General features: G+C 45.6%; 1 protein-coding gene across 6 annotated transcripts in view; it reads left to right on the plus strand.

Moving 5' to 3' along the window:
- Positions 1-20335, plus strand: part of patj (PATJ crumbs cell polarity complex component) — a 398928-nt gene that overhangs the window by 353567 nt on the left and 25026 nt on the right. For all 6 annotated transcript variants that reach the window (XM_041208336.1, XM_041208338.1, XM_041208340.1 and 3 more), the window contains 2 exons: positions 6226-6348; positions 13415-13519. In XM_041208336.1, coding sequence (XP_041064270.1) covers positions 6226-6348; positions 13415-13519 — 228 coding nt within the window. The remainder of the gene's footprint in view (positions 1-6225; positions 6349-13414; positions 13520-20335) is intronic.

Below are 20335 nucleotides of genomic sequence, written 5' to 3' on the forward strand. Positions count from 1 at the left end.
ATCACCAGACATTGAGACAGAGAGGTCAAGGAAGGGAAGGGAAGTGTCAGAGATGGACCATGTGAAAATGATGGAGGGGTGGAGATTGGAAGCAAAATTAATAAATTTTTCCAAGTCCCGACGAGAGCATGAAGCGGCACCGAAGTAATCATCGATGTACCGGAGAAAGAGTTGTGGAAGGGGGCCGGAGTAGGACTGGAACAAGGAATGTTCCACATACCCCATAAAGAGACAGGCATAGCTGGGGCCCATGCGGGTACCCATAGCCACACCTTTTATTTGGAGGAAGTGAGAGGAGTTGAAGGAGAAATTGTTCAGCGTGAGAACAAGTTCAGCCAGACGGAGGAGAGTAGTGGTGGATGGGGATTGTTCGGGCCTCTGTTCGAGGAAGAAGGGCCCTCAGAACATCCTGATGGGGGATGGAGGTGTAGAGGGATAGGACGTCCATGGTGAAGAGGAAGCGGTTGGGGCCAGGGAACTGGAAATTGTTGATGTGACGTAAGGTGTCAAAGGAATCACGGATGTAGGTGGGAAGGGACTGGACAAGGGGAGAGAGAAGGGAGTCAAGATAACGAGAAATGAGTTCTGTGGGGCAGGAGCAAGCTGAGACGATCGGTCTACCAGGGCAGTTCTGTTTGTGGATTTTGGGTAGGAGATAGAAGCGGGCCGTCCGAGGTTGGGCGACTATCAGGTTGGAAGGTGTGGGAGGGAGATCCCCAGAGGAGATGAGGTCAGTGACAGTCCTGGAAACAATGGCTTGATGTTCAGTGGTGGGGCCATGGTCCAGGGAGAGGTAGGAGGAAGTGTCTGCGAGTTGACGCTCAGCCTCCACGAGGTAGAGGTCAGTGCGCCAGACAACAACAGCACCACCCTTGTCAGCGGGTTTGATGACAATGTCAGGGTTGGACCTGAGAGAATGGAGTGCAGTAAGTTCAGAGAGAGACAGGTTAGAGTGGGTGAGAGGAGCAGAGAAATTGAGACGACTAATGTCGCGCCGACAGTTCTCAATGAAAAGATCAAGAGAAGGTAAGAATCCAGAGGGAGGGGTCCAGGTGGAGGGAGAATATTGGAGATGGGTAAAAGGATCTGTTGAACTGGGAGAGGACTCCTGCCCAAAGAAGTGAGCCCGGAGACGAAGACGGCGGAAGAAGAGTTCAGCATCATGCCGAGCCCGAAATTCAATGAGGTGAGGGCGTAAGGGTATGAAACTAAGTCCTTTGCTGAGCACTGAACCTTCAGCATCGGAGAGGGGAAGGTCAGGGGGTATAGTGAATACACGGCTGGGGTTGGGATTGGAAGATGGGGTGGGGACGGAGGGACAGGCAGGGGTGGAGGGTCCTAGATGGGTGTTGGTGTCGATGAGTTGTTGGAGCTTGCGTTCCTTAGCACTTGAGAGAAAGTTTTTTTGTTTTTATCTCTGTGCTTAATTGACTGCCACTACTCTTCAAGAAATGCCTACCTCCTTGAAGAAGTTCTGATCTTTTCTGCGACAAGATTTCCATTCCTCTCTTTTGCCCTGCTCACCTTCCTTGCTTTCCATTTCCCTCCTGGTGTTTGACAAGGTGTTTACTAAAACCCGCTTTCACAGCCATATCTCCTTTCTCAGTGACTGTCTCCATCTCCTACTTAGCCCACGTGGATTTCAACTGAAATTCCACCCCTCATGTTTCGAACCCACCCAGGATTACAGGTATCTCCGGGACATAAAACGTTTCTCGGACTGCTGTTCCCATCACATTCTGAAATCCACACTCAGTGCCATGCGCCGCCATATGAACACACTCGACCTCTCCCTCCAGCAGCACCGCCGTACCCTTTTTCAAAGCTGCGCATGCCCCCAGTTTCATTTTATTCTTCGGCTCATCCGACGCCTCATCAAGAAACTTTTTCTCTTTCTCTCAAGTGCTAAGGAACGCAAGCTCCAACAACTCATCGACACCAACACCCATCTAGGACCCTCCACCCCTGCCTGTCCCTCCGTCCCCACCCCATCTACCAATCCCAGCCCCAGCCGTGTATTCACTATACCCCCTGACCTTCCCCTCTCCGACGCTGAACGTTCAGTGCTCAGCAAAGGACTTAGTTTCATACCCTTACGCCCTCACCTCAATAAATTTAGGGCTCGGCATGATGCTGAACTCTTCTTCCGCCGTCTTCGTCTCCGGGCTCACTTCTTTGGGCAGGGGTCCTCTCCCCATTCAACGGATCCTTTCACCCACCTCCAATATTCTCCCTCCACCTGGACCCCTCCCTCTGGATTCTTACCTTCTCTTGATCTTTTCATTGAGAACTGTCGGCGCGACATTAGTCGTCTCAATTTCTCTGCTCCTCTCACCCATTCTAACCTGTCTCTCTCTGAACTTACTGCACTCCATTCTCTCAGGTCCAACCCTGACGTTGTCATCAAACCCGCTGACAAGGGTGGTGCTGTTGTTGTCTGGCGCACTGACCTCTACCTCGCGGAGGCTGAGCGTCAACTCGCAGACACTTCCTCCTACCTCTCCCTGGACCATGGCCCCACCACTGAACATCGAGCCATTGTTTCCAGGACTGTCACTGACCTCATCTCCTCTGGGGATCTCCCTCCCACACCTTCCAACCTGATAGTCGCCCAACCTCGGACGGCCCGCTTCTATCTCCTACCCAAAATCCACAAACAGAACTGCCCTGGTAGACCGATCATCTCAGCTTGCTCCTGCCCCACAGAACTCATTTCTCGTTATCTTGACTCCCTTCTCTCTCCCCTTGTCCAGTCCCTTCCCACCTACATCCGTGATTCCTTTGACACCTTACGTCACATCAACAATTTCCAGTTCCCTGGCCCCAACCGCTTCCTCTTCACCATGGACGTCCTATCCCTCTACACCTCCATCCCCCACCAGGATGGTCTGAGGGCCCTTAGCTTCTTCCTCGAACAGAGGCACGAACAATCCCCATCCACCACTACTCTCCTCCGTCTGGCTGAACAATTTCTCCTTCAACTCCTCTCACTTCCTCCAAATAAAAGGTGTGGCTATGGGTACCCGCATGGGCCCCAGCTATGCCTGTCTCTTTATGGGGTATGTGGAACATTCCTTGTTCCAGTCCTACTCCGGCCCCCTTCCACAACTCTTTCTCCGGTACATCGATGATTACTTCGGTACCGCTTCATGCTCTCGTCGGGACTTGGAAAAATTTATTAATTTTGCTTCCAATCTCCACCCCTCCATCATTTTCACGTGGTCCATCTCTGACACTTCCCTTCCCTTCCTTGACCTCTCTGTCTCAATCTCTGGTGATAGACTGTCCACCAATATCCATTACAAACCCACCGACTCCCACAGCTACCTCGACTACAGCTCCTCACACCCCGCTTCCTGTAAGGACTCCATCCCATTCTCTCAGTTCCTTTGCCTCCGTCGCATCTGTTCCGATGATGCTACCTTCAAAAACAGTTCCTCTGACATGTCCTCCTTCTTCCTTAACCGAGGTTTTCCACCCACGGTCGTTGACAGGGCCCTCAACCGTGTCTGGCCCATCTCCCGTGCGTCCGCCCTCATGCCTTCTCCTCCCTCCCAGAAACAATGTTATGTATTATAATTATTGTATTTTCCTATTGTTTGTTGGCGTTTTCCTTAAAATCCGTGTTTTTGTGTTTACCTCCCGCTGCATCATTTTTTGATGCTGCCACCTGACCTTTTGAGTTACAAGCTTTGAACCTAACACAAACTGTTGTTGACAGGGCCCTCAACCGTGTCCGGCCCATCTCCCGCGCATCCGCCCTCACGCCTTCTCCTCCCTCCCAGAAACATGATAGGGTCCCCCTTGTCCTCACTTATCACCCCACCAGCCTCCGCATTCAAAGGATCATCCTCCACCATTTCCGCCAACTCCAGCATGATGCCACCACCAAACACATCTTCCCTTCGCCCCCCCCTATCGGCATTCCGTAGGGATCACTCCCTCCGGGACACCCTGGTCCACTCCTCCATCACCCCCTACTCCTCAACCCCCTCCTATGGCACCACCCCATGCCCACACAAAAGATGCAACACCTGCCCCTTCACTTCCTCTCTCCTCACCGTCCAAGGACCCAAACACTCCTTTCAAGTGAAGCAGCATTTCACTTGCATTTCCCCCAACTTATTCTACTGCATTCGTTGCTCCCAATGTGGTCTCCTCTACATTGGAGAGACCAAACGTAAACTGGGCGACCGCTTTGCAGAACACCTGTGGTCTGTCCGCAAGAATGACCCAAACCTCCCTGTCGCTTGCCATTTTAACACTCCACCCTGCTCTCTTGCCCACATGTCTGTCCTTGGCTTGCTGCATTGTTCCAGTGAAGCCCAACGCAAACTGGAGGAACAACACCTCATCTTCCGACTAGGCACTTTACAGCCTTCCGGACTGAATATTGAATTCAACAACTTTAGGTTGTGAGCTCCCTCCCCCATCCCCACCCCCTTTCTGTTTCCCCTTTCCTTTTTTTTTCTCCAATAAATTATATAGATTTTCCTTTTCCCACCTATTTCCATTATTTTTTTAAAAAAATTTTAAAATCTTTTATGCTCTCCCCACCCCCACTAGAGCTATACCTTGGATGCCCTGCCGTCCATTCTTAATTAGCACATTCGTTTAGATAATATCACCAACTTTAACTTTAACACCTATGTGTTCTTTTGTTCTATTGTTGTTGACATCTTTTGATGATCTGCTTCTATCACTGCTTGTTTGTCCCTACAACCACACCCCCACTCCACTTCTCTCTCTCTCTATCTCTCCGCCCCCCCCCCACACACACACCTTAAACCAGCTTATATTTCAACTCTTTCTTGGACTCGAACTCAAGTTCTGTGGAAGGGTCATGAGGACTCGAAACGTCAACTCTTTTCTTCTCCGCCGATGCTGCCAGACCTGCTGAGTTTTTCCAGGTAATTCTGTTTTTGTTTTTGTTTTGGATTTCCAGCATCCGCAGTTTTTTTGATTTTAACAGAGAGAAAAGTCATTGAAGTCACCTGGAAAAACTGCTGAATGAAGCAGTAAGGAATCTCCCCCTCACTCTCTCAAGTTAAGGAAAGCTCTATTTCTGCAGTATAAAAATCCAACCAAAGACATAGTGACTGTCCATCAGGCAGAACCTCAGGAGAACCCCATCGATTTCTGGGAGACAGATCATGGAATTAATAGAAAGGAAATTGCCTCCAGCAATGTGCAGTTACCTGGACTTCAATTCAACTCCAGGGTTTTAAAGGAAACCAGCTACCTTCAGACGGTTGCAACATTCAACAATTTATGCCTCAAGGGCAAGCAAAGGACTTAATCATAGATTTTTTTTTACTTAGACTATAACTTTTCCTATTTTTGATATCTGTGTGTGTGTGTGTGTGTGTGTGTGTTTGTGTGTTTGTGTGTGTGTGTGTGTGTGTGTGTGCGTCGTCGCGTCTTTTATTATTTTTCCTTGGGTTTTTTAGTTAATAAACTTGCTCTTTCTTTAACTCAAAAAAAGCCTGGTTTGATTAAAAAACATTTGTTGCGACCAACCGAGGAGGCTGATTAACCAGTTCTGTCCCTCCTCACCTAGCCATAACAAAATCAAACTCAAAACTTATAATTGAACTAGCTAGATGTGGTAGGTATTGAGCTCAGTGTCACTAGAAAATTGATCTGTGTTGAAAAGAAAGGTCAGAAATCATATTAGATCATAACTTAACAAAGACAGCAGTGTAGTTGCCTTCACTTATAATAGAATCCAATGGACTCTTGCAGCCAAGCCTATTATTTTTCATTTACACCATGTAAGTTGTAAAACAGAAGTTATGATTTGAATCTAGAACTACTACCAGCATTCACAGAGAAAGTTTGTGCCAGTGTGACTCCCAAGTTTCAAAAGGTATAAATCATTTTCTAAAGCAGCATTCATATGACCACAAGGCAGGCAATACTGACATCAGTGAGATGATATAGATAGTATCTGAAATTGTGTAGTTGTTTCATTTTTAAATTGTTACATGCAGGCTGGGTTTGGAATTGATCTGCAGAACTTACCCTGAGTGAAACAGCTCCTATCTTACATTGGACCCAACATATGATATGAGCTCTTGGAGAGTAACTTTGCGTACTATGCAGGTTTTTAGACAAACTAGCCATAGCTCCAATGCATTTTGGGAAATAAGTACTGATGTTTTTTTTCCCTGTTGGAAGTATTTTTTGACCAATTATTGACAGTTGTATTTACCTTTATCACAGGGACCAAATGATGCACTGGGAATTAGCATAGCAGGAGGCAAGGGAAGCCCTCTCGGTGATGTGCCTATCTTCATAGCCATGATCCAAGCCAGCGGAGTGGCAGCACGCACACATAAGCTAAAGGTGGGACAACAGACTGGCATTTGTCTTGCTGCAAATCTGCAGCAGTTATTGCAATTTAACATTCATTCCAGGTAATAGGTATGTTTAAAAACAAAAAAACTGCGGATGCTGGAAATCCAAAACAAAAACAGAATTACCTGGAAAAACTCAACAGGTCTGGCAGCATCGGCGGAGAAGAAAAGAGTTGACGTTTCGAGTCCTCCTGAACCTTCGACAGAACTTGAGTTCGAGTCCAAGAAAGAGTTGAAATATAAGCTGGTTTAAGGTGTGTGTGTGGGGGGCGGAGAGATAGAGAGAGAGAGAGGTGGGGGGGGGTGTGGTTGTAGGGACAAACAAGCAGTGATAGAAGCAGATCATCATTGTCGTTGACATCTTTTGATGATCTGCTTCTATCACTGCTTGTTTGTCCCTACAACCACACCCCCCCCCCCCCACCTCTCTCTCTCTCTATCTCTCCGCCCCGCACACACACACCTTAAACCAGCTTATATTTCAACTCTTTCTTGGACTCGAACTCAAGTTCTGTCGAAGGGTCATGAGGACTCGAAACGTCAACTCTTTTCTTCTCCGCCGATGCTGCCAGACCTGCTGAGTTTTTCCAGGTAATTCTGTTTTTGAATAGGTATGTTTACTCTAGAATGCTTCAGTGCTGAAATATTTAACCTCAGCTATCATTGTGGAACACCAACTGATTCTGGAAGCAAAATGTCTACTTTCAATACATAAATTATTGATTCTGCTTTTGTGCTTATTAGACTTTCACTTATCGTGCAGTTTTCTTAATAATTAGTGTGCTCTCCAAACACCTTTATCATTCCAAATTAGAAGTATAAATACACAGCTGTTCAGCCCATCAATCCAGCTACTTCCAACATGCAACTGAATGGTTTGCTCTGTGAAGAATTCTTCAGATTGATTTATTCCTCCAAGAAGATTAATTAACCACAGATAAAAACTTCCTCAAAGATCTAGGCTTTTTACCTGGAAGTATTGAAAACGCTTTAGAGAAGATGTATAGATGAATGCTTAGTGCTCTTAATTTCAGGAAAATCAGGCAAACCCCAGAATAACAATTCACAGTTCGCCTTTGATCGCTCCAGTTTAAATACATCTAAGAAAGGCAAAGGCTTTTACTCTTGCAGCTATTGTCTAAATTTTTCCACATCAGTGCTTTCTAAAGATATAGAAGGCATGTACTTGCTGTTGTGAACTCAGATTTTCCATCACTTTAAAACTTTTGTTCTATTCAAGATGATCTGTGGTTTTCTTTTTTTATTGTTCATTCACGGGATGTGGGTTTCGCTGGCTGGGCCAGAATTTAGTGCCCTCCCTAGTTACCCTTGAGAAGGTGGTGGTGAGCTGCCTTCTTGAACCACTGCAGTCCATGTGGTGTAGGTACACCCACAGTGCCGTTAAGAAAAGAGTTCCAGGATTTTGACCCAGCGACAATGAAGGAATGGTGCTATATTTCCAAGTCAGGATGGTGAATGCCTTGGAGGGGAACTTCCAGGTGGTGGTGTTCCCATCTATCTGCTGCCCTTGTGCTTCTAGATGGTAGTGGTCGTAGGTTTGGAAGGTGCTGTCTAAGGAGCCTTGGTGAATTCCTGCAGTGCATCTTGTAGGTGGTACAACTGCTGCTACTGTGCATCAGTGGTGGAGGGAGTGAATGTTTGTGGATGTGGTGCTAATCAAGTGGGCTGCTTTGTCTTGGACGGTGTCAAGCTTCTTGAGTGTTATGGGAGCTGCACTCATCCAGGCAAGTGGGGAATATTTCAGCACACTCCTGACTTGTGCCTTGTAGATGGTGGACAGGCTTTGGGGAGCCAAGAGCCAGGTGAGTTATTCGTTGCAGGATTCCTCGCCCTGACCTACTCTTGTAGCCACAGTATTTATATAGCTAGTCTAGTTCAGTTTCTGGTCAATGGTAACCCCCAGGATGTTGATTGTGGGGGATTCAGCACATCTGTTCCATCAATGATCTTGATGCATATGTTACATATCTCTGGAACTCTGCTCTTAAACTTTTGAATGAATCGTTTCTCAATGCCTTGGGCATCTTCAAATTCAATCAGCAACCAGTATCATTCATTTGTAAATAAGTTATAATGTTATAATCTCCCGTCAAAGTTCTGTTAAATTCATGTAGTTTCCTTGCAAGTCTTTGGGCTGAATCTTTGGCTCGGCGAGAGGGGGTGGGATCCACTCGCTGAGGCGTTAAGTAACACGGAGTGACGTCGGGGGTGCGTCCCAACGTCACCCTGCTTCATTTAGATTTTCAGTTCGGCAGGCACGCAGCCGAATCGGCTGCATGCCCACTGAACAGTCAAAGGCCTGTTAAGGCCATTAATGAACTAATTAAGCCTATTGAGAAAGCTGCTTGTCCAACCTTAAGGTTGGCGGGCAGCCAAAGAGCCCAGGCGGCCTTCGCATTTTTCATGGAACCTCATCCATGGGTTTATAAATTAAATAAAGTTTTTCATTAAAGTTCATTGACATGTCGCAGGGGGACATGTTGTAAATTTTTTTCTTCCTTTAATAAAATTTTTGGAACTTAACCTAACCTCCCTGAGGCAGCTCTGTGCCTCAGGAAGATTTCTGTGCTCCTGCGTGAAAGACCGCAGGCCTTGACTCAGGGGACCCCTCCCCCCGACCCGACACAGGGAGCGCTCAGTGCTTCTGGGTACGCGTCACACTGAGCAGGCCTCAATTGGCCCGCCCACATAAAATGGCGGTGCGGACCCGATTGGGGGCACCGATTGGGTCAGTGTCCGCCCCCGCACAACACCCCCAACGGGAGGGAGAATTCTACCCTTTCTGTCCATACTTTAATCAATAACTCATCCACTAATTTTTTCAGTTAATAGAATAGTTCTTCCCTTCCATTCCGATTCCCTTCACATTAGTGACATCCTGCACTCATCATTCTTGTTCTTTTGCTGCTGACTCCACTGGCTTTATCAATTTCCTTCAAATTGTGGGCAAAATCTGACTATTGCTTTGAGCATAATGTACTAGATGGTTACAATGCTATTAATATATATGAAAATAGACCTGTGAACATAACACAGGAACGGCATCAAGAACGGATAAAGGGCACAATTAATCTGCATGAACAGACAGTTTAGGATATGGGCATCAATAGACAACAGGTGGCGTTCTTGACCTGTTATTGAACCACATCATAAAAATCAATACATCTGTGCGTTTAGTTAGTTAGAAAATACTACATTTGCTCCAGTAAAATTTTTTTAGTGGTGAACAGTAAGATTTTTGGTCATAATTAACATTGTTTTATGTGTGATCCAAACCTGTTGTCTGTTGATACCCATATCCTAAACTGTCTATTCATGCAGATTAATTGTGCCCTATATCTGTTCTTGATGCCTGTTCCTGTGTTATGTTCACATCTACTTTCATATATATTGTAACCATCTAGTACATTATGCTCAAAGCAATAGTCAGATTTTGCCCACAACTTGAAGGAAATTGATAAAGCCAGTGGAGTCAGCAGCAAAAGAACAATGAATGGTGAGTGCAGGATGTCACTAATGTGAAGGGAATCGGAATGGAAGGGAAGAACTATTCTATTAACTGAAAAAATTAGTGGATGAGCTATTGATTAAAGCATGGACAGAAAGGGTAGAATTATCCCCCCGTTTTGGGGGGGTGCGGGGGAGGGGGTGGGGGAGTGCGGGGGCGGGGGCGGACCCATCAGCACCGCCGATCGGGTCCGCACCGCCATTTTATGTGGGCGGGCCAATTATTCATTCTTAAGTTGTTCCATATCTTCTATCCAATTAGCCTGGCAGTTGGTTTCTGAAAAAATGACACCTGATGCTGCCTATCCTAACAAATTAAATTGAATATTCATTTTTGACTGTATTTTTCTCCACCTTAACCATGCACCATCTGCAGTTAAAAGGGCTTACAAGCAACCTATTTCCAGACCCCTCAAAATGTCATGCTGAAACAGTTACAACGAAGTTCTTAATGATGATTCTTGCTCTTATTTCCACACCACCCGCCCCCCCCCCCCCCCCCCGCCCCGACTTCCTGTGCAGAAGTGCCTGACCACAGTTCAATGAATGGGATTTTTTGTTCCATCCGCCACGGGAATCATCGTGGGTGGGACAGAAAATTTGACAGACCAGCAAAAGGTCCGTTCACTTCGGGTGGGAATTTCCGGAAAATCGGAATGGAAAATCCTGCCCAGTGTCTCTGCATAGCAGATTCTATATTGCCTTGTTAAGCAGGTATTTAATTTGAAAGTCAAAGTAGTAAACTGAATATGAAATAAGCAATCATGGCCCAAATCTTCCGATGTCCAGACCAGCAAAATCTGGACTTAAAAACAAAAAAACTGCGGATGCTGGAAATCCAAAACAAAAACAGAATTACCTGGAAAAACTCAGCAGGTCTGGCAGCATCGGCGGAGAAGAAAAGAGTTGACGTTTCGAGTCCTCATGACCCTTCGACAGAACTTGGACTTAATCTGGACTTAAGTCTGTGTTGCACATCAGGATCCTGAGGAAGTCCTGGTGCACACGCTGTGATTGCCCAGGAAATTTAAACTTCTGATGGGCTGATTTGCCTGGGACCCTCCTCAAAAGTCACCGACATTGAGCTCGGTGGCAGAGACTTGAGCCAGATACATGGAACTTACCTGGATATTTACCCAGGAGAAGTTACGCTGGTTAACACCTGTCTAACTTGAACCAGCATAACTGAACTGAGCACTACAACTGACTCCACCAATCAAACCCCTCCGTCACCGTCCCAACTTCCCCATCAACCCAACCTGTCTGCCCACATGACCTAACTGCCTTCTCACACATCCGCCCACTCCATCTCCCGCCCACTTGCTCGCCCACCCACTCGCTCACTCATCCATTCACTAACTCACACATTCATTAAAAGACTTGAGATCTTTTAAAACTTATCTGAACATGGCAGCCAGTGCCGTAAAAAGGGGATGTGTCCCCTCCACCCTTTGACTTTCCTACGCTTACTGGATTTACCCTGGAGAGTCTATGCTGTCCCATTTCTCTTCAGCCAGGATCAGAAGTGCTGGTTGAAAATGGGCAATTCCATCTTTGCAGGCAGCAGCAGTGCACTCAGCAATGCTGCTCACTGGAAGATCTGGCACATGCTTTCCATTACTTTGCACAGTTAATACGTCATCATTTAGTGTTGAATACTATGAAGCCAAAGAAAGGCTCATGGCAGCTGTTTGGGAAACAGATCTTCTTGGCAGCCTCAAAGCTCATATTTTGCTATCTTGGCAGTTGTCAGTGGAGCACCTTGTGGTTACAGAACATGTCATACCAGAGGATGAAAATTTGTCAATACATGTTGCATCCACACAGCCTTTATACATGTGTAAACTGTGTCTCCTGGCACATTTTCAGTGCAGTTATGGTAACAGAACTAGAACAACGCTGGGGAAATTCCCAACCAATGATTTGGGTGTGATCTTCACACAGGACTGGTTCCTATGAGCTGGACAACTCCACAGTTAAATAAAAAGGACAAGTCTGGGCATGAGCAAGAATATAAAGGTGGGGGGAGGGGCGGTGACGGAGATTTGCAAGCAGAGGTCAATTTAAAATCTACCAACTACTTCCAAGAAGAGGCAGGTGATGATTGTTAATTCCAGGTTGTAGCTATTGTTTTTAAAACATAATACATTGAAGATATTTCAGAAAAGAGGTTTGCTTTGTGTTCTTCATGTGGTTGAGCAAACTGATACCCACTGTTTTCAAAATGCACTGTAATGTACAGTTGAATCTATGAATTTGTAAACCTGATATCATCCAAATAGAAGTATGATGTATCCACTAATACGGTGGACATTGGAAAATTCAGAACTCATTTTATACCCAGGTCATTTACAGTTATGTTCCCCATCATGGCTCTGCATTGGGATGGAGTTGGGTGCAGGTGAACAAAAACAGGAGTCCTAAATAGCCAAGTGGTTATGGTACTGGGTTTGTAACCCCAAGATCAAGAGTTCAAATCTCACAGTGGCAAACTATGAAACAATGTAACTTCATCTGAAACAGATGGAAATGGGTTTGTACTCGAAAGAGTTACAAGCTTAAGAGGTCTGCAATTGTGTTTTTGTGAAGTGCGGAGGGCCTGGGGGATGAAGGTCCTTTGTGAGAAATATACTAAAAATTTGCCATTATTTCCCATTCATCTTTGGACTGCACCTGGAACATCTGCAGAAGTCCCAATTTAAACCCCAGTGGCAAGCCTTGGGTCCTAATAGGCTGACGAGCAGAAAAGTGAGGCAGCATGTCAGAAATGCCCCCTCCTGCACCATTAGAATGTTAGGCTGGGTCTGCACCTATTGCCCTAGTATAAACCTGAAAGGTAATCCTTGGAAATCCCAAAGCAGTGTAGCGGGAGCAAGGACCTGACACAATGGGTGTCGTCACCCATTCCCTTTTCAGTTCTCAGTTCCCAGGCACAATAAAATGAAAATCTTTCATTTGTTTTAAAATATTTTTTAAAATTCAACTGTGGATATTCGCTTCTGTATAAATTAAGCAGTGACAGAAATTATACTGTTGTAGAGCCAGCCATATGTTATTGTGATTTGTGTGATTACACTGGCCGATTAGTTGTAAAGAAATTTTGACCAATTTGTACACAATTGCAGTGATGTTTGTAGATTAAAGCAATTGATTAAATTTAATTGGTGATAGGATCCAATGTTCAGAGCAATTTGTTTTAAATTAAGATTTTGGGACCAGTTTTCCCAATGAACACTTTGGAACACAAAGCCTTGCCTGCTGGGGGGGACACTTTGGGAAATTATGGGTGTGCCTCTTCCCAGTGATTACATGATGTACGCTCATGACTGCAACACACTGTGCCACAAGCTACGTTCAAAAAATCACCCCTTTTAAATTTGATGAATAATTACAACAAAACTTGTTAACAAATTTGTATTTTTATCCAGTTAAAATGCACAAAATGCTGTTTTCCAGTCATGCAAGTGTTTACTTCCTATTTGAAATTAATTTCCCATGCAATTAATTAGCTTTTTTTTTAATATTAGGTTGGGGATCGGATTGTCAGCATTAATGGCCAATCCTTGGATGGACTGTCTCATGCAGAAGCAGTTAATCTGTTGAAGAATGCCTACGGAAGCATTATCCTTCAGGTACTTAGATAATAGCACCAACAGCTGCATGCAGCAGATAACTCTCATTCAAAAGCAGTACAGTACTGCTGGCAAGCATTACCACGTCAAAGAGGGGATAAAGATTCCAGTCTGTGTGAATCACAGGATTTGGCAGTTTTTAGATCTGTTGGTATCTAGATATTTCAGTACCACCCACATGACAATTATAATGATCATGTGCACACTTTTGTGAATTCTAACAAGTGTAACCATAATATTTGGACAATAATGCCTTTTGCCCCTAAGATGCGTTATTCTTCCTTTTCAATTAGGTCTTGTAGTTTCTATCAAAAAGTCAACAGAAGAGCAGCTGGCTCTTACTTCAGTGATTGAAACATAGCAAGATGACAAATAAGGTTTCATTGTGTTTTTTTTTAAATGTACATAATACATCTTAAAATAGATTAGGAATCCAAAAATATTCCCCTGGAAACTCTGTAAAATTCACTATTGACGATGAATCCTGCTGTTTGCTTGTTAAAGTTTTGCAGGTAACAACTGCACTTTAAAATGCCAGAAATCATTTCAATCCCAGGTTTCAGCATTTTTGGTTGCAATTGTATTTCCCCTTAAGTTCTGACAGATACATATTGCAACAGGTAGTAATGCAAAAAGCTAGGCTCAATTTAATAACTTTATATAAATTAATGTCACTGTGCACGAGACATTTGTCTGGTTTTGTAGCAAAAACAATAGCACATGCCATTACAGAGCTCCTACTAACACAGACAAATTATACTGCCACTTAAATCTATGACTTAATGCTTGTGTCCTCCCAGTAAAACTTCTGCCAATTAACACAAGAATATGGAGAGTGCCATTGAATGAGTGTCTTTGCAATCATAAATGGAATTTCATACATGATGAACTTCCAGCTCCCACCCTGATCCATCCAAATTTCAAGATGCTGGAAATCTGAAATAAAAACAGAAAATGTTGGAAAAACTCAGCAGATCCAGCAGTATCTGTGGAGAGAAAACAGAGTTAAACTTTTGAGTCCGTATGACTTCTTCAGAGCTAAAGAGAAGTAGGGAAGTAGAAATCTGATGGATTTTATACTGTTTAAAAGGGGGTGGATTAGGTGGAGCAAAATTGTCAAATCTCTCCTGTGCTCCCACCTATCCCTGACCTTCTATTCTGCTCCACTTGCTCCACCCCTTCTTAAACAGTATGAAATCCATCACATTTCTACTTCTCATTGGCTCTGAAGAAGAGTCATACAGACTCGAAACGTTAACTCTGGGCAGAATTTACTGCCGACCGGGCGGGCGGGCACGACCCAATCTCTGGCGGGCAGGGAGCCAATCCATGCCGGAGAATCGGGCCCCACCGCCATTTAAGTGGGCGGGCTATGATTCCCCAAATGCGAGAGTGCGATCTTTCGCGCATGCACACAAAAGAGCACACATCTCCCAGAGTTTAAGTGCTGCCTCAGGGAGATCGCTGACAGCTTCATAAACTTTAAAAATAAAAAAAATCCTAAACATGTCCCCCTCATGTGACAATGTCACACGAGATGGGACATGTTAATAAATTTCACTAAAACTTTATTAAAGTTTTTTAAACCCAACATGAAACCCCATCCCGCCGGTGGATGAGGTTTCGTGTTTTTTCAGAAGCCTGCCGGGAATCCTGGCCTGCCCACCAAGTCATTTAATCATTTTAATTATCCCGTCAATGGGCTCAATTGGCCATTGACAGGTCGACGGGCGGACAGTTGATTTTGCTGTGCCTCCGCCTTCCTGAAGATTTAAATGGGACGCGATGACATTGGGGGTTCCTCCTGATGTCATCCCACATCACTTTGCACTTCGGCAAATGGGCCCCGCCCCCTGCTCACCGACAGCAAAATTCAGCCCAGTTTCTGTCTCCACAGATATTGCCAGACCTGTTAAGTTTTTCAAGCGTTTTCTAGTTTTATTTCATCCAGGTTTTACCTTTCACTAATGAAGACCCTTGCTTCATTGGTTTGATCATTTCTGTGCACCTTCCAGGATCTCATCCACACAGAACATTCTTCATTTGTGAACTTTAACAGTGGGCAGAACTTGGTGGAGCCTGGCACACCAGGCATGAGGGCGGGGGAGCCGGGAGGATCACTAGGAGTACCCACATCTGATTCCTCACATCGGAAAAACTGCTCTCATTTGAGGCAGGAAGGGCCCGACATGGGAATCCTGCCTGCTAGCAATGGGATACCAATTAGAATTGATGAGCCACTTGACACCAGTTATCCCTGAGCCCATGGGATTTAGTGGTGACTCATGGATTTAATGGACCCTTGTGAGTTTTCTGTGGCACCCGAAGGCCACCAAGCAAACCCTGCCCTTGCCTCTGACTGCTTTGCCAACTCTCCCTGCGACCATTCTGCCCTATATACCTGTCTCCAGGGATCAAATGACAATCCTCTGGGTAGGCCTCAGAGCATTACCAGTAGCAGCCACTGCTCTGTTGCCACTGCCAGTGAAGTACCTGATTTCACTTTAATCACTTTGGGTCTCTCCCACAGAAGGAATGCGGGGCTATCTGCATTGCTGGAACTAAATTCTATCCAGTGTGCGCACATAGACTGTTCTTTCAAAAGAAGCATTAGACTATCTAGCTCTGTTTTCACTCAACATTCTGACTTGTGCATTGTAACAGAAGTCTCTGGAAGTCATTTGCAAGAGGACAATAGTGGACAAGATTGCTGAGGTCAATTGTAACACCTCTACCACTATCCTGGTTAAGATCAGCTAACTGAGTACTCACCAAGGATCGAATCTCTGTCTTGGTGGTTTGAATGCTCAGCACTATACTTTCTCTTCCTAATTGTAGGAGACTCCTTAGGTGTGCAGAGTTATACAGTAAGGCCAAGAGTGCAATTGGCAGCATTTGTGGTGTTGATGCACATCAGACATTGGTTCTCCATCTTATGGGGCCCTGAGGTCTACTTAGTGCACATGACAGTATGACCCAGAAGTTTTATAACTTGTGCACTGGCTCTTCATTAGGATTGGAATTTTATTTTACTTAGGGGATATCCCTAATGGCCAGAATTTCCCGGTCGGCGAGCGGGGGTCGGGGGGCGCTTGCCAACGCACAAAATGACGCGGGATGACGTTGGCCTCATTTCAATTTTCAGGTCGGCAGGGGCTCAGCAGGACCAGCGCCCGCCGACCTGTCAATGGGCAACTGAGGCCATTGACAAAGTAATTAAAGTGATTAATGGACCTGCCCGTCCAACCTTAAGGCAGGCTTCAGAAAATGCATGAAACCTCATCCACGGGCGGGATGAAGTTCCATGTAGGTTTTAAAATTTTTAATAAAGTGTCAATGAAAATGATGGGACATATCCCAACTCATGTGACAGTGGCACATGAGGGGACATGTCAGGGGAATTTATCTGTTCTATTTTTAAAATTTTTTCACACAGGACCCGATCTTCCTGAAGCAGCACTTAGCGTTAGGGAGATGAGTGAGCTCTTTCGCGCGCATGTGTGAAAGAGCGCACTCTTGGGTCCGGGAATCCCCCCGCCCTCACAGGAAGCGCATAGCACTTCCTGGCAGACGTTACGCTGGACGGGCCTTAATTGGCCCACCCATGTAAAATGGCGGCGCACCTCCGATCGGGGGCACTGATCGGAGGTGCGCCTCCACGTGCCCGCTCCTAAATTTCCCCTCCCAATGGGCGAAAATTCTGCCCAATGTGTTTAAAGTGTCTGAACAGTATAGGGGTTGCATCAGTACATCACATGTTCCTGTAGCCAAACCTGCAAACTACTTCAGCAACAGGAAAGGCTTTGTAGATGCAGCCAAGGTAACCACCACCTTGTATTTTTATTTAATGGGTTCATCCAAGCAACACCAGGAGAAATCTGCCAAATCACCCAGCCTGCCGGTCACAGTTTGTTTTCCCGGGTCTCTCAATTCATCAGCTTCTTCATGGAAAACCTAATAACAAGATGGAGCACTACACTTTGTCCAGCTAGAACTCTCACACTGCACGATGTTATTGATAACACAGATGTGGCCATACAGGTTCCTAGCCACAATGTCAACCCTTTCATGAGCAAAAAGAAGTTCCATTCCATCAATGTTCACCTTGTTTTTGACCATAGGCACTGAATCATATTGGTTGCCCTGGTAGCTACTATGATTCCTTAATTTTAGGTGATCCATGGTTCCATTATTTGAATGAGCAGGAAGGCTGGCTGAATGGCTGCTGTGGATCAAAGTTATTCACTGCAGATGGGGCTGTTCACTAAACTGAGGTACTTGAATGTAGGAAGAGATTTTAAAAATTCATTTACTGGGTGTGGGCATTGCTGGCTAGGCCAGCATTTAACACCATCCCTAATTGACCTTGAGAAGGTGATGGTGAGCTGCCTTTTTGAACCATTGTAGTCCATGTAGTGTAGGTACACCCACAGTGCTGTTAGGAAGGGAGTTCCAGGATTTTGACCCAGCAACAGTGAAGGAACGGCGATATATTTCCAAGTCAGGATGGTAAGTGGCTTGGAGAAGAACTTGCAGGTGGTGGTGTTCCCATGTACCTTCTGCCCTTATCCTTCTAGATGGTAGTGGTCCTGGGTTTGGAAGGTGCTGCCTAAGGAGCCTTGGTGAATTTCTGCAGTGCATCTTGTAGATAGTACACACTGTTGCCATTATTCACCGGTGGAGGGTTGGATGTTTGTGGAAGGGGTGCTAATCAAGCGAGCTGCTTTGCCCTGGATGGTGTCAAGCTCCTTGAGTGTTGTTGGAGCTGCACTCATCCGGGCAAGTGGAGAGTATTCCATCACGCTCCTGATTTTTGCCTTGTAGATGGTGGACAGACTTTTGGGGAATCAGGAGGTGAGTTACTTAGTGCAGGATTCCCAGCCTCTGACTTGCTCTTTCAGCTACTGTATTTATATGGCTAGCCCAGTTTCTGGTCAATTGTAATCCCCAGGATGTTGATAGTGGGGGATTCAGCGATGGTAATGCCATTGAATGTCAAGGGGCGCTGGTTAGATTCACTCATATTGGCGATGGTCATTGCCTGGCACTTGTGTGGCGTGTATCCGCCCAGGCCTGGATATTGTCCAGGTCTTGTTGCATTTGGACATGGATGAACTATATGATGAGGTGAACACGTCAGTGTTTGGGGCAAACACCTTGAAACTGAAGTTCTGATGTTTAAACTGATAAAAGACGGGCACGGGATGAGTTGGTGATTTGCTGCAGAAGAACCCCAGAAGCAACTATATTTAGAAGTTGACCCAATCCAAAAGCCAGAAGGCATAACTACCAAAGCAAATGGCTTATCAGCATGAGTGATGAAGCAATGTCTAAAGCAGATACTTCAATCTAACTACTTGGACAGTCAGTTCCACATCGTAATTAATGCCCTAGCCACTTAAAATATTGCCCTTGTTGCTCTGAGCGTAAAGCAAGACCTTTGACTTCAATCACATTTCTCAGTAACCATCTGAATCTACATCATAACAAAAGCATTCTCTAAACACCGTGAAGTATGAACAATCCCAAGCCCCATTTAACCAAACTCTGTGTGGTACAGGAGTAAACAGTGTATGTAACCCCTGGGCTTCTCTTTTGGAACATTAGTCAGGATTTTGCATGGAGATGGTTGCCCCACCTACTGGCCAGAAAATCAGGGTCAAGCCCATTTCCTAGAAGCCACGGCTGAATTTTATCTAGTTCAAGCAATTAGTTGGCTGAAGTCGTGGCTTCCACCTTTCTGAGGCAGGATGGTCCGCCTCTAGTAACAACTGGCCAATTGTAGGGTCAACAGCTCTTCAGTCCCAGCAGGACCTCTGAGAGCGGTGGGTACTCCTGGGACTGCAGCAGGCCCTGGACTAGCTACCATCAAGGAGGCCCAGAGTAAAGGTTAGTGGGGTTAGGAATCGTTAGGGCCAATCAGGGAGGCTCCAGCATGTCACGGGGAAGGGGTTGGTCGTGAGGGGAGCAGGGGATCTTGCAGTGGGGGTGGCTTTTGAAGCTGCAAGGCCCTCCATAGACTAAAGGGTGCCCAATCAGGCAGGACCACCCCCCCCTCTCCTCCCTCCTGAGCATGCAGGAAGGCCACCAAGATTTACTGAGTGGCCTCCCCAGTTGGTGGTGCCTATCTGCTGCTGGTAAATACCAACAGCAGCAGGAAGAGACCCTTAAGTGGTCATAAATTGACCATGTCGGGGCCTCAACTAGCCTAAGGATGTGTGAGACGCCCACCATCTAATTTGCCATTGGTAAAATACCAGACCATAGAGACAGGTAGACCATGGGCATGGCACCCTTGCTCTCCTGCTCGATTCTCTCTCTCTCTTCTCCCCCCCCCCCCCCCCCCCAATTTTGTGCCTTTTATTTTCTAACAGCAGAAAGAAGAAGCGAGTTTGTTCACTGTTTGTGTGTCAGTGCCTGCTCATAAGATTGAAGGTGGCCCAGTACTTCCTGCACTGTGTATACAGGTTGCCCTGTAAGGTACCATGGCCATTGATGCAGTAGAATTTGTGGGTGAAGATTGTTGGATATTTCAGATTCAGCATCACAGTTAGAGACATCTTCTTCATCGGTGCAAATTGTAATCATTGACCTTTTGCTGGGCACTCATTTAGCAATCCCAAAAATTTGCATGGGAGCAATAATGTTGTAAAGCACTGCCTTATGGCTGTATCAATCTGATTTACAACCATAATGGATCCAGGCAAAATGAACTGCCGTGGTGTGAAATCCAGTCTGCAGAGCCTCAGTCAGAAATTTTGTGGCAGCCAAGGAGAAGCACTGTTGCAATTTGGTAGGCTCTCGTTACAACATTGC

Source organism: Carcharodon carcharias, chromosome 16, assembly GCF_017639515.1.
Source record: "Carcharodon carcharias isolate sCarCar2 chromosome 16, sCarCar2.pri, whole genome shotgun sequence".
Taxonomy (NCBI): Eukaryota; Metazoa; Chordata; class Chondrichthyes; order Lamniformes; family Lamnidae; genus Carcharodon; species Carcharodon carcharias.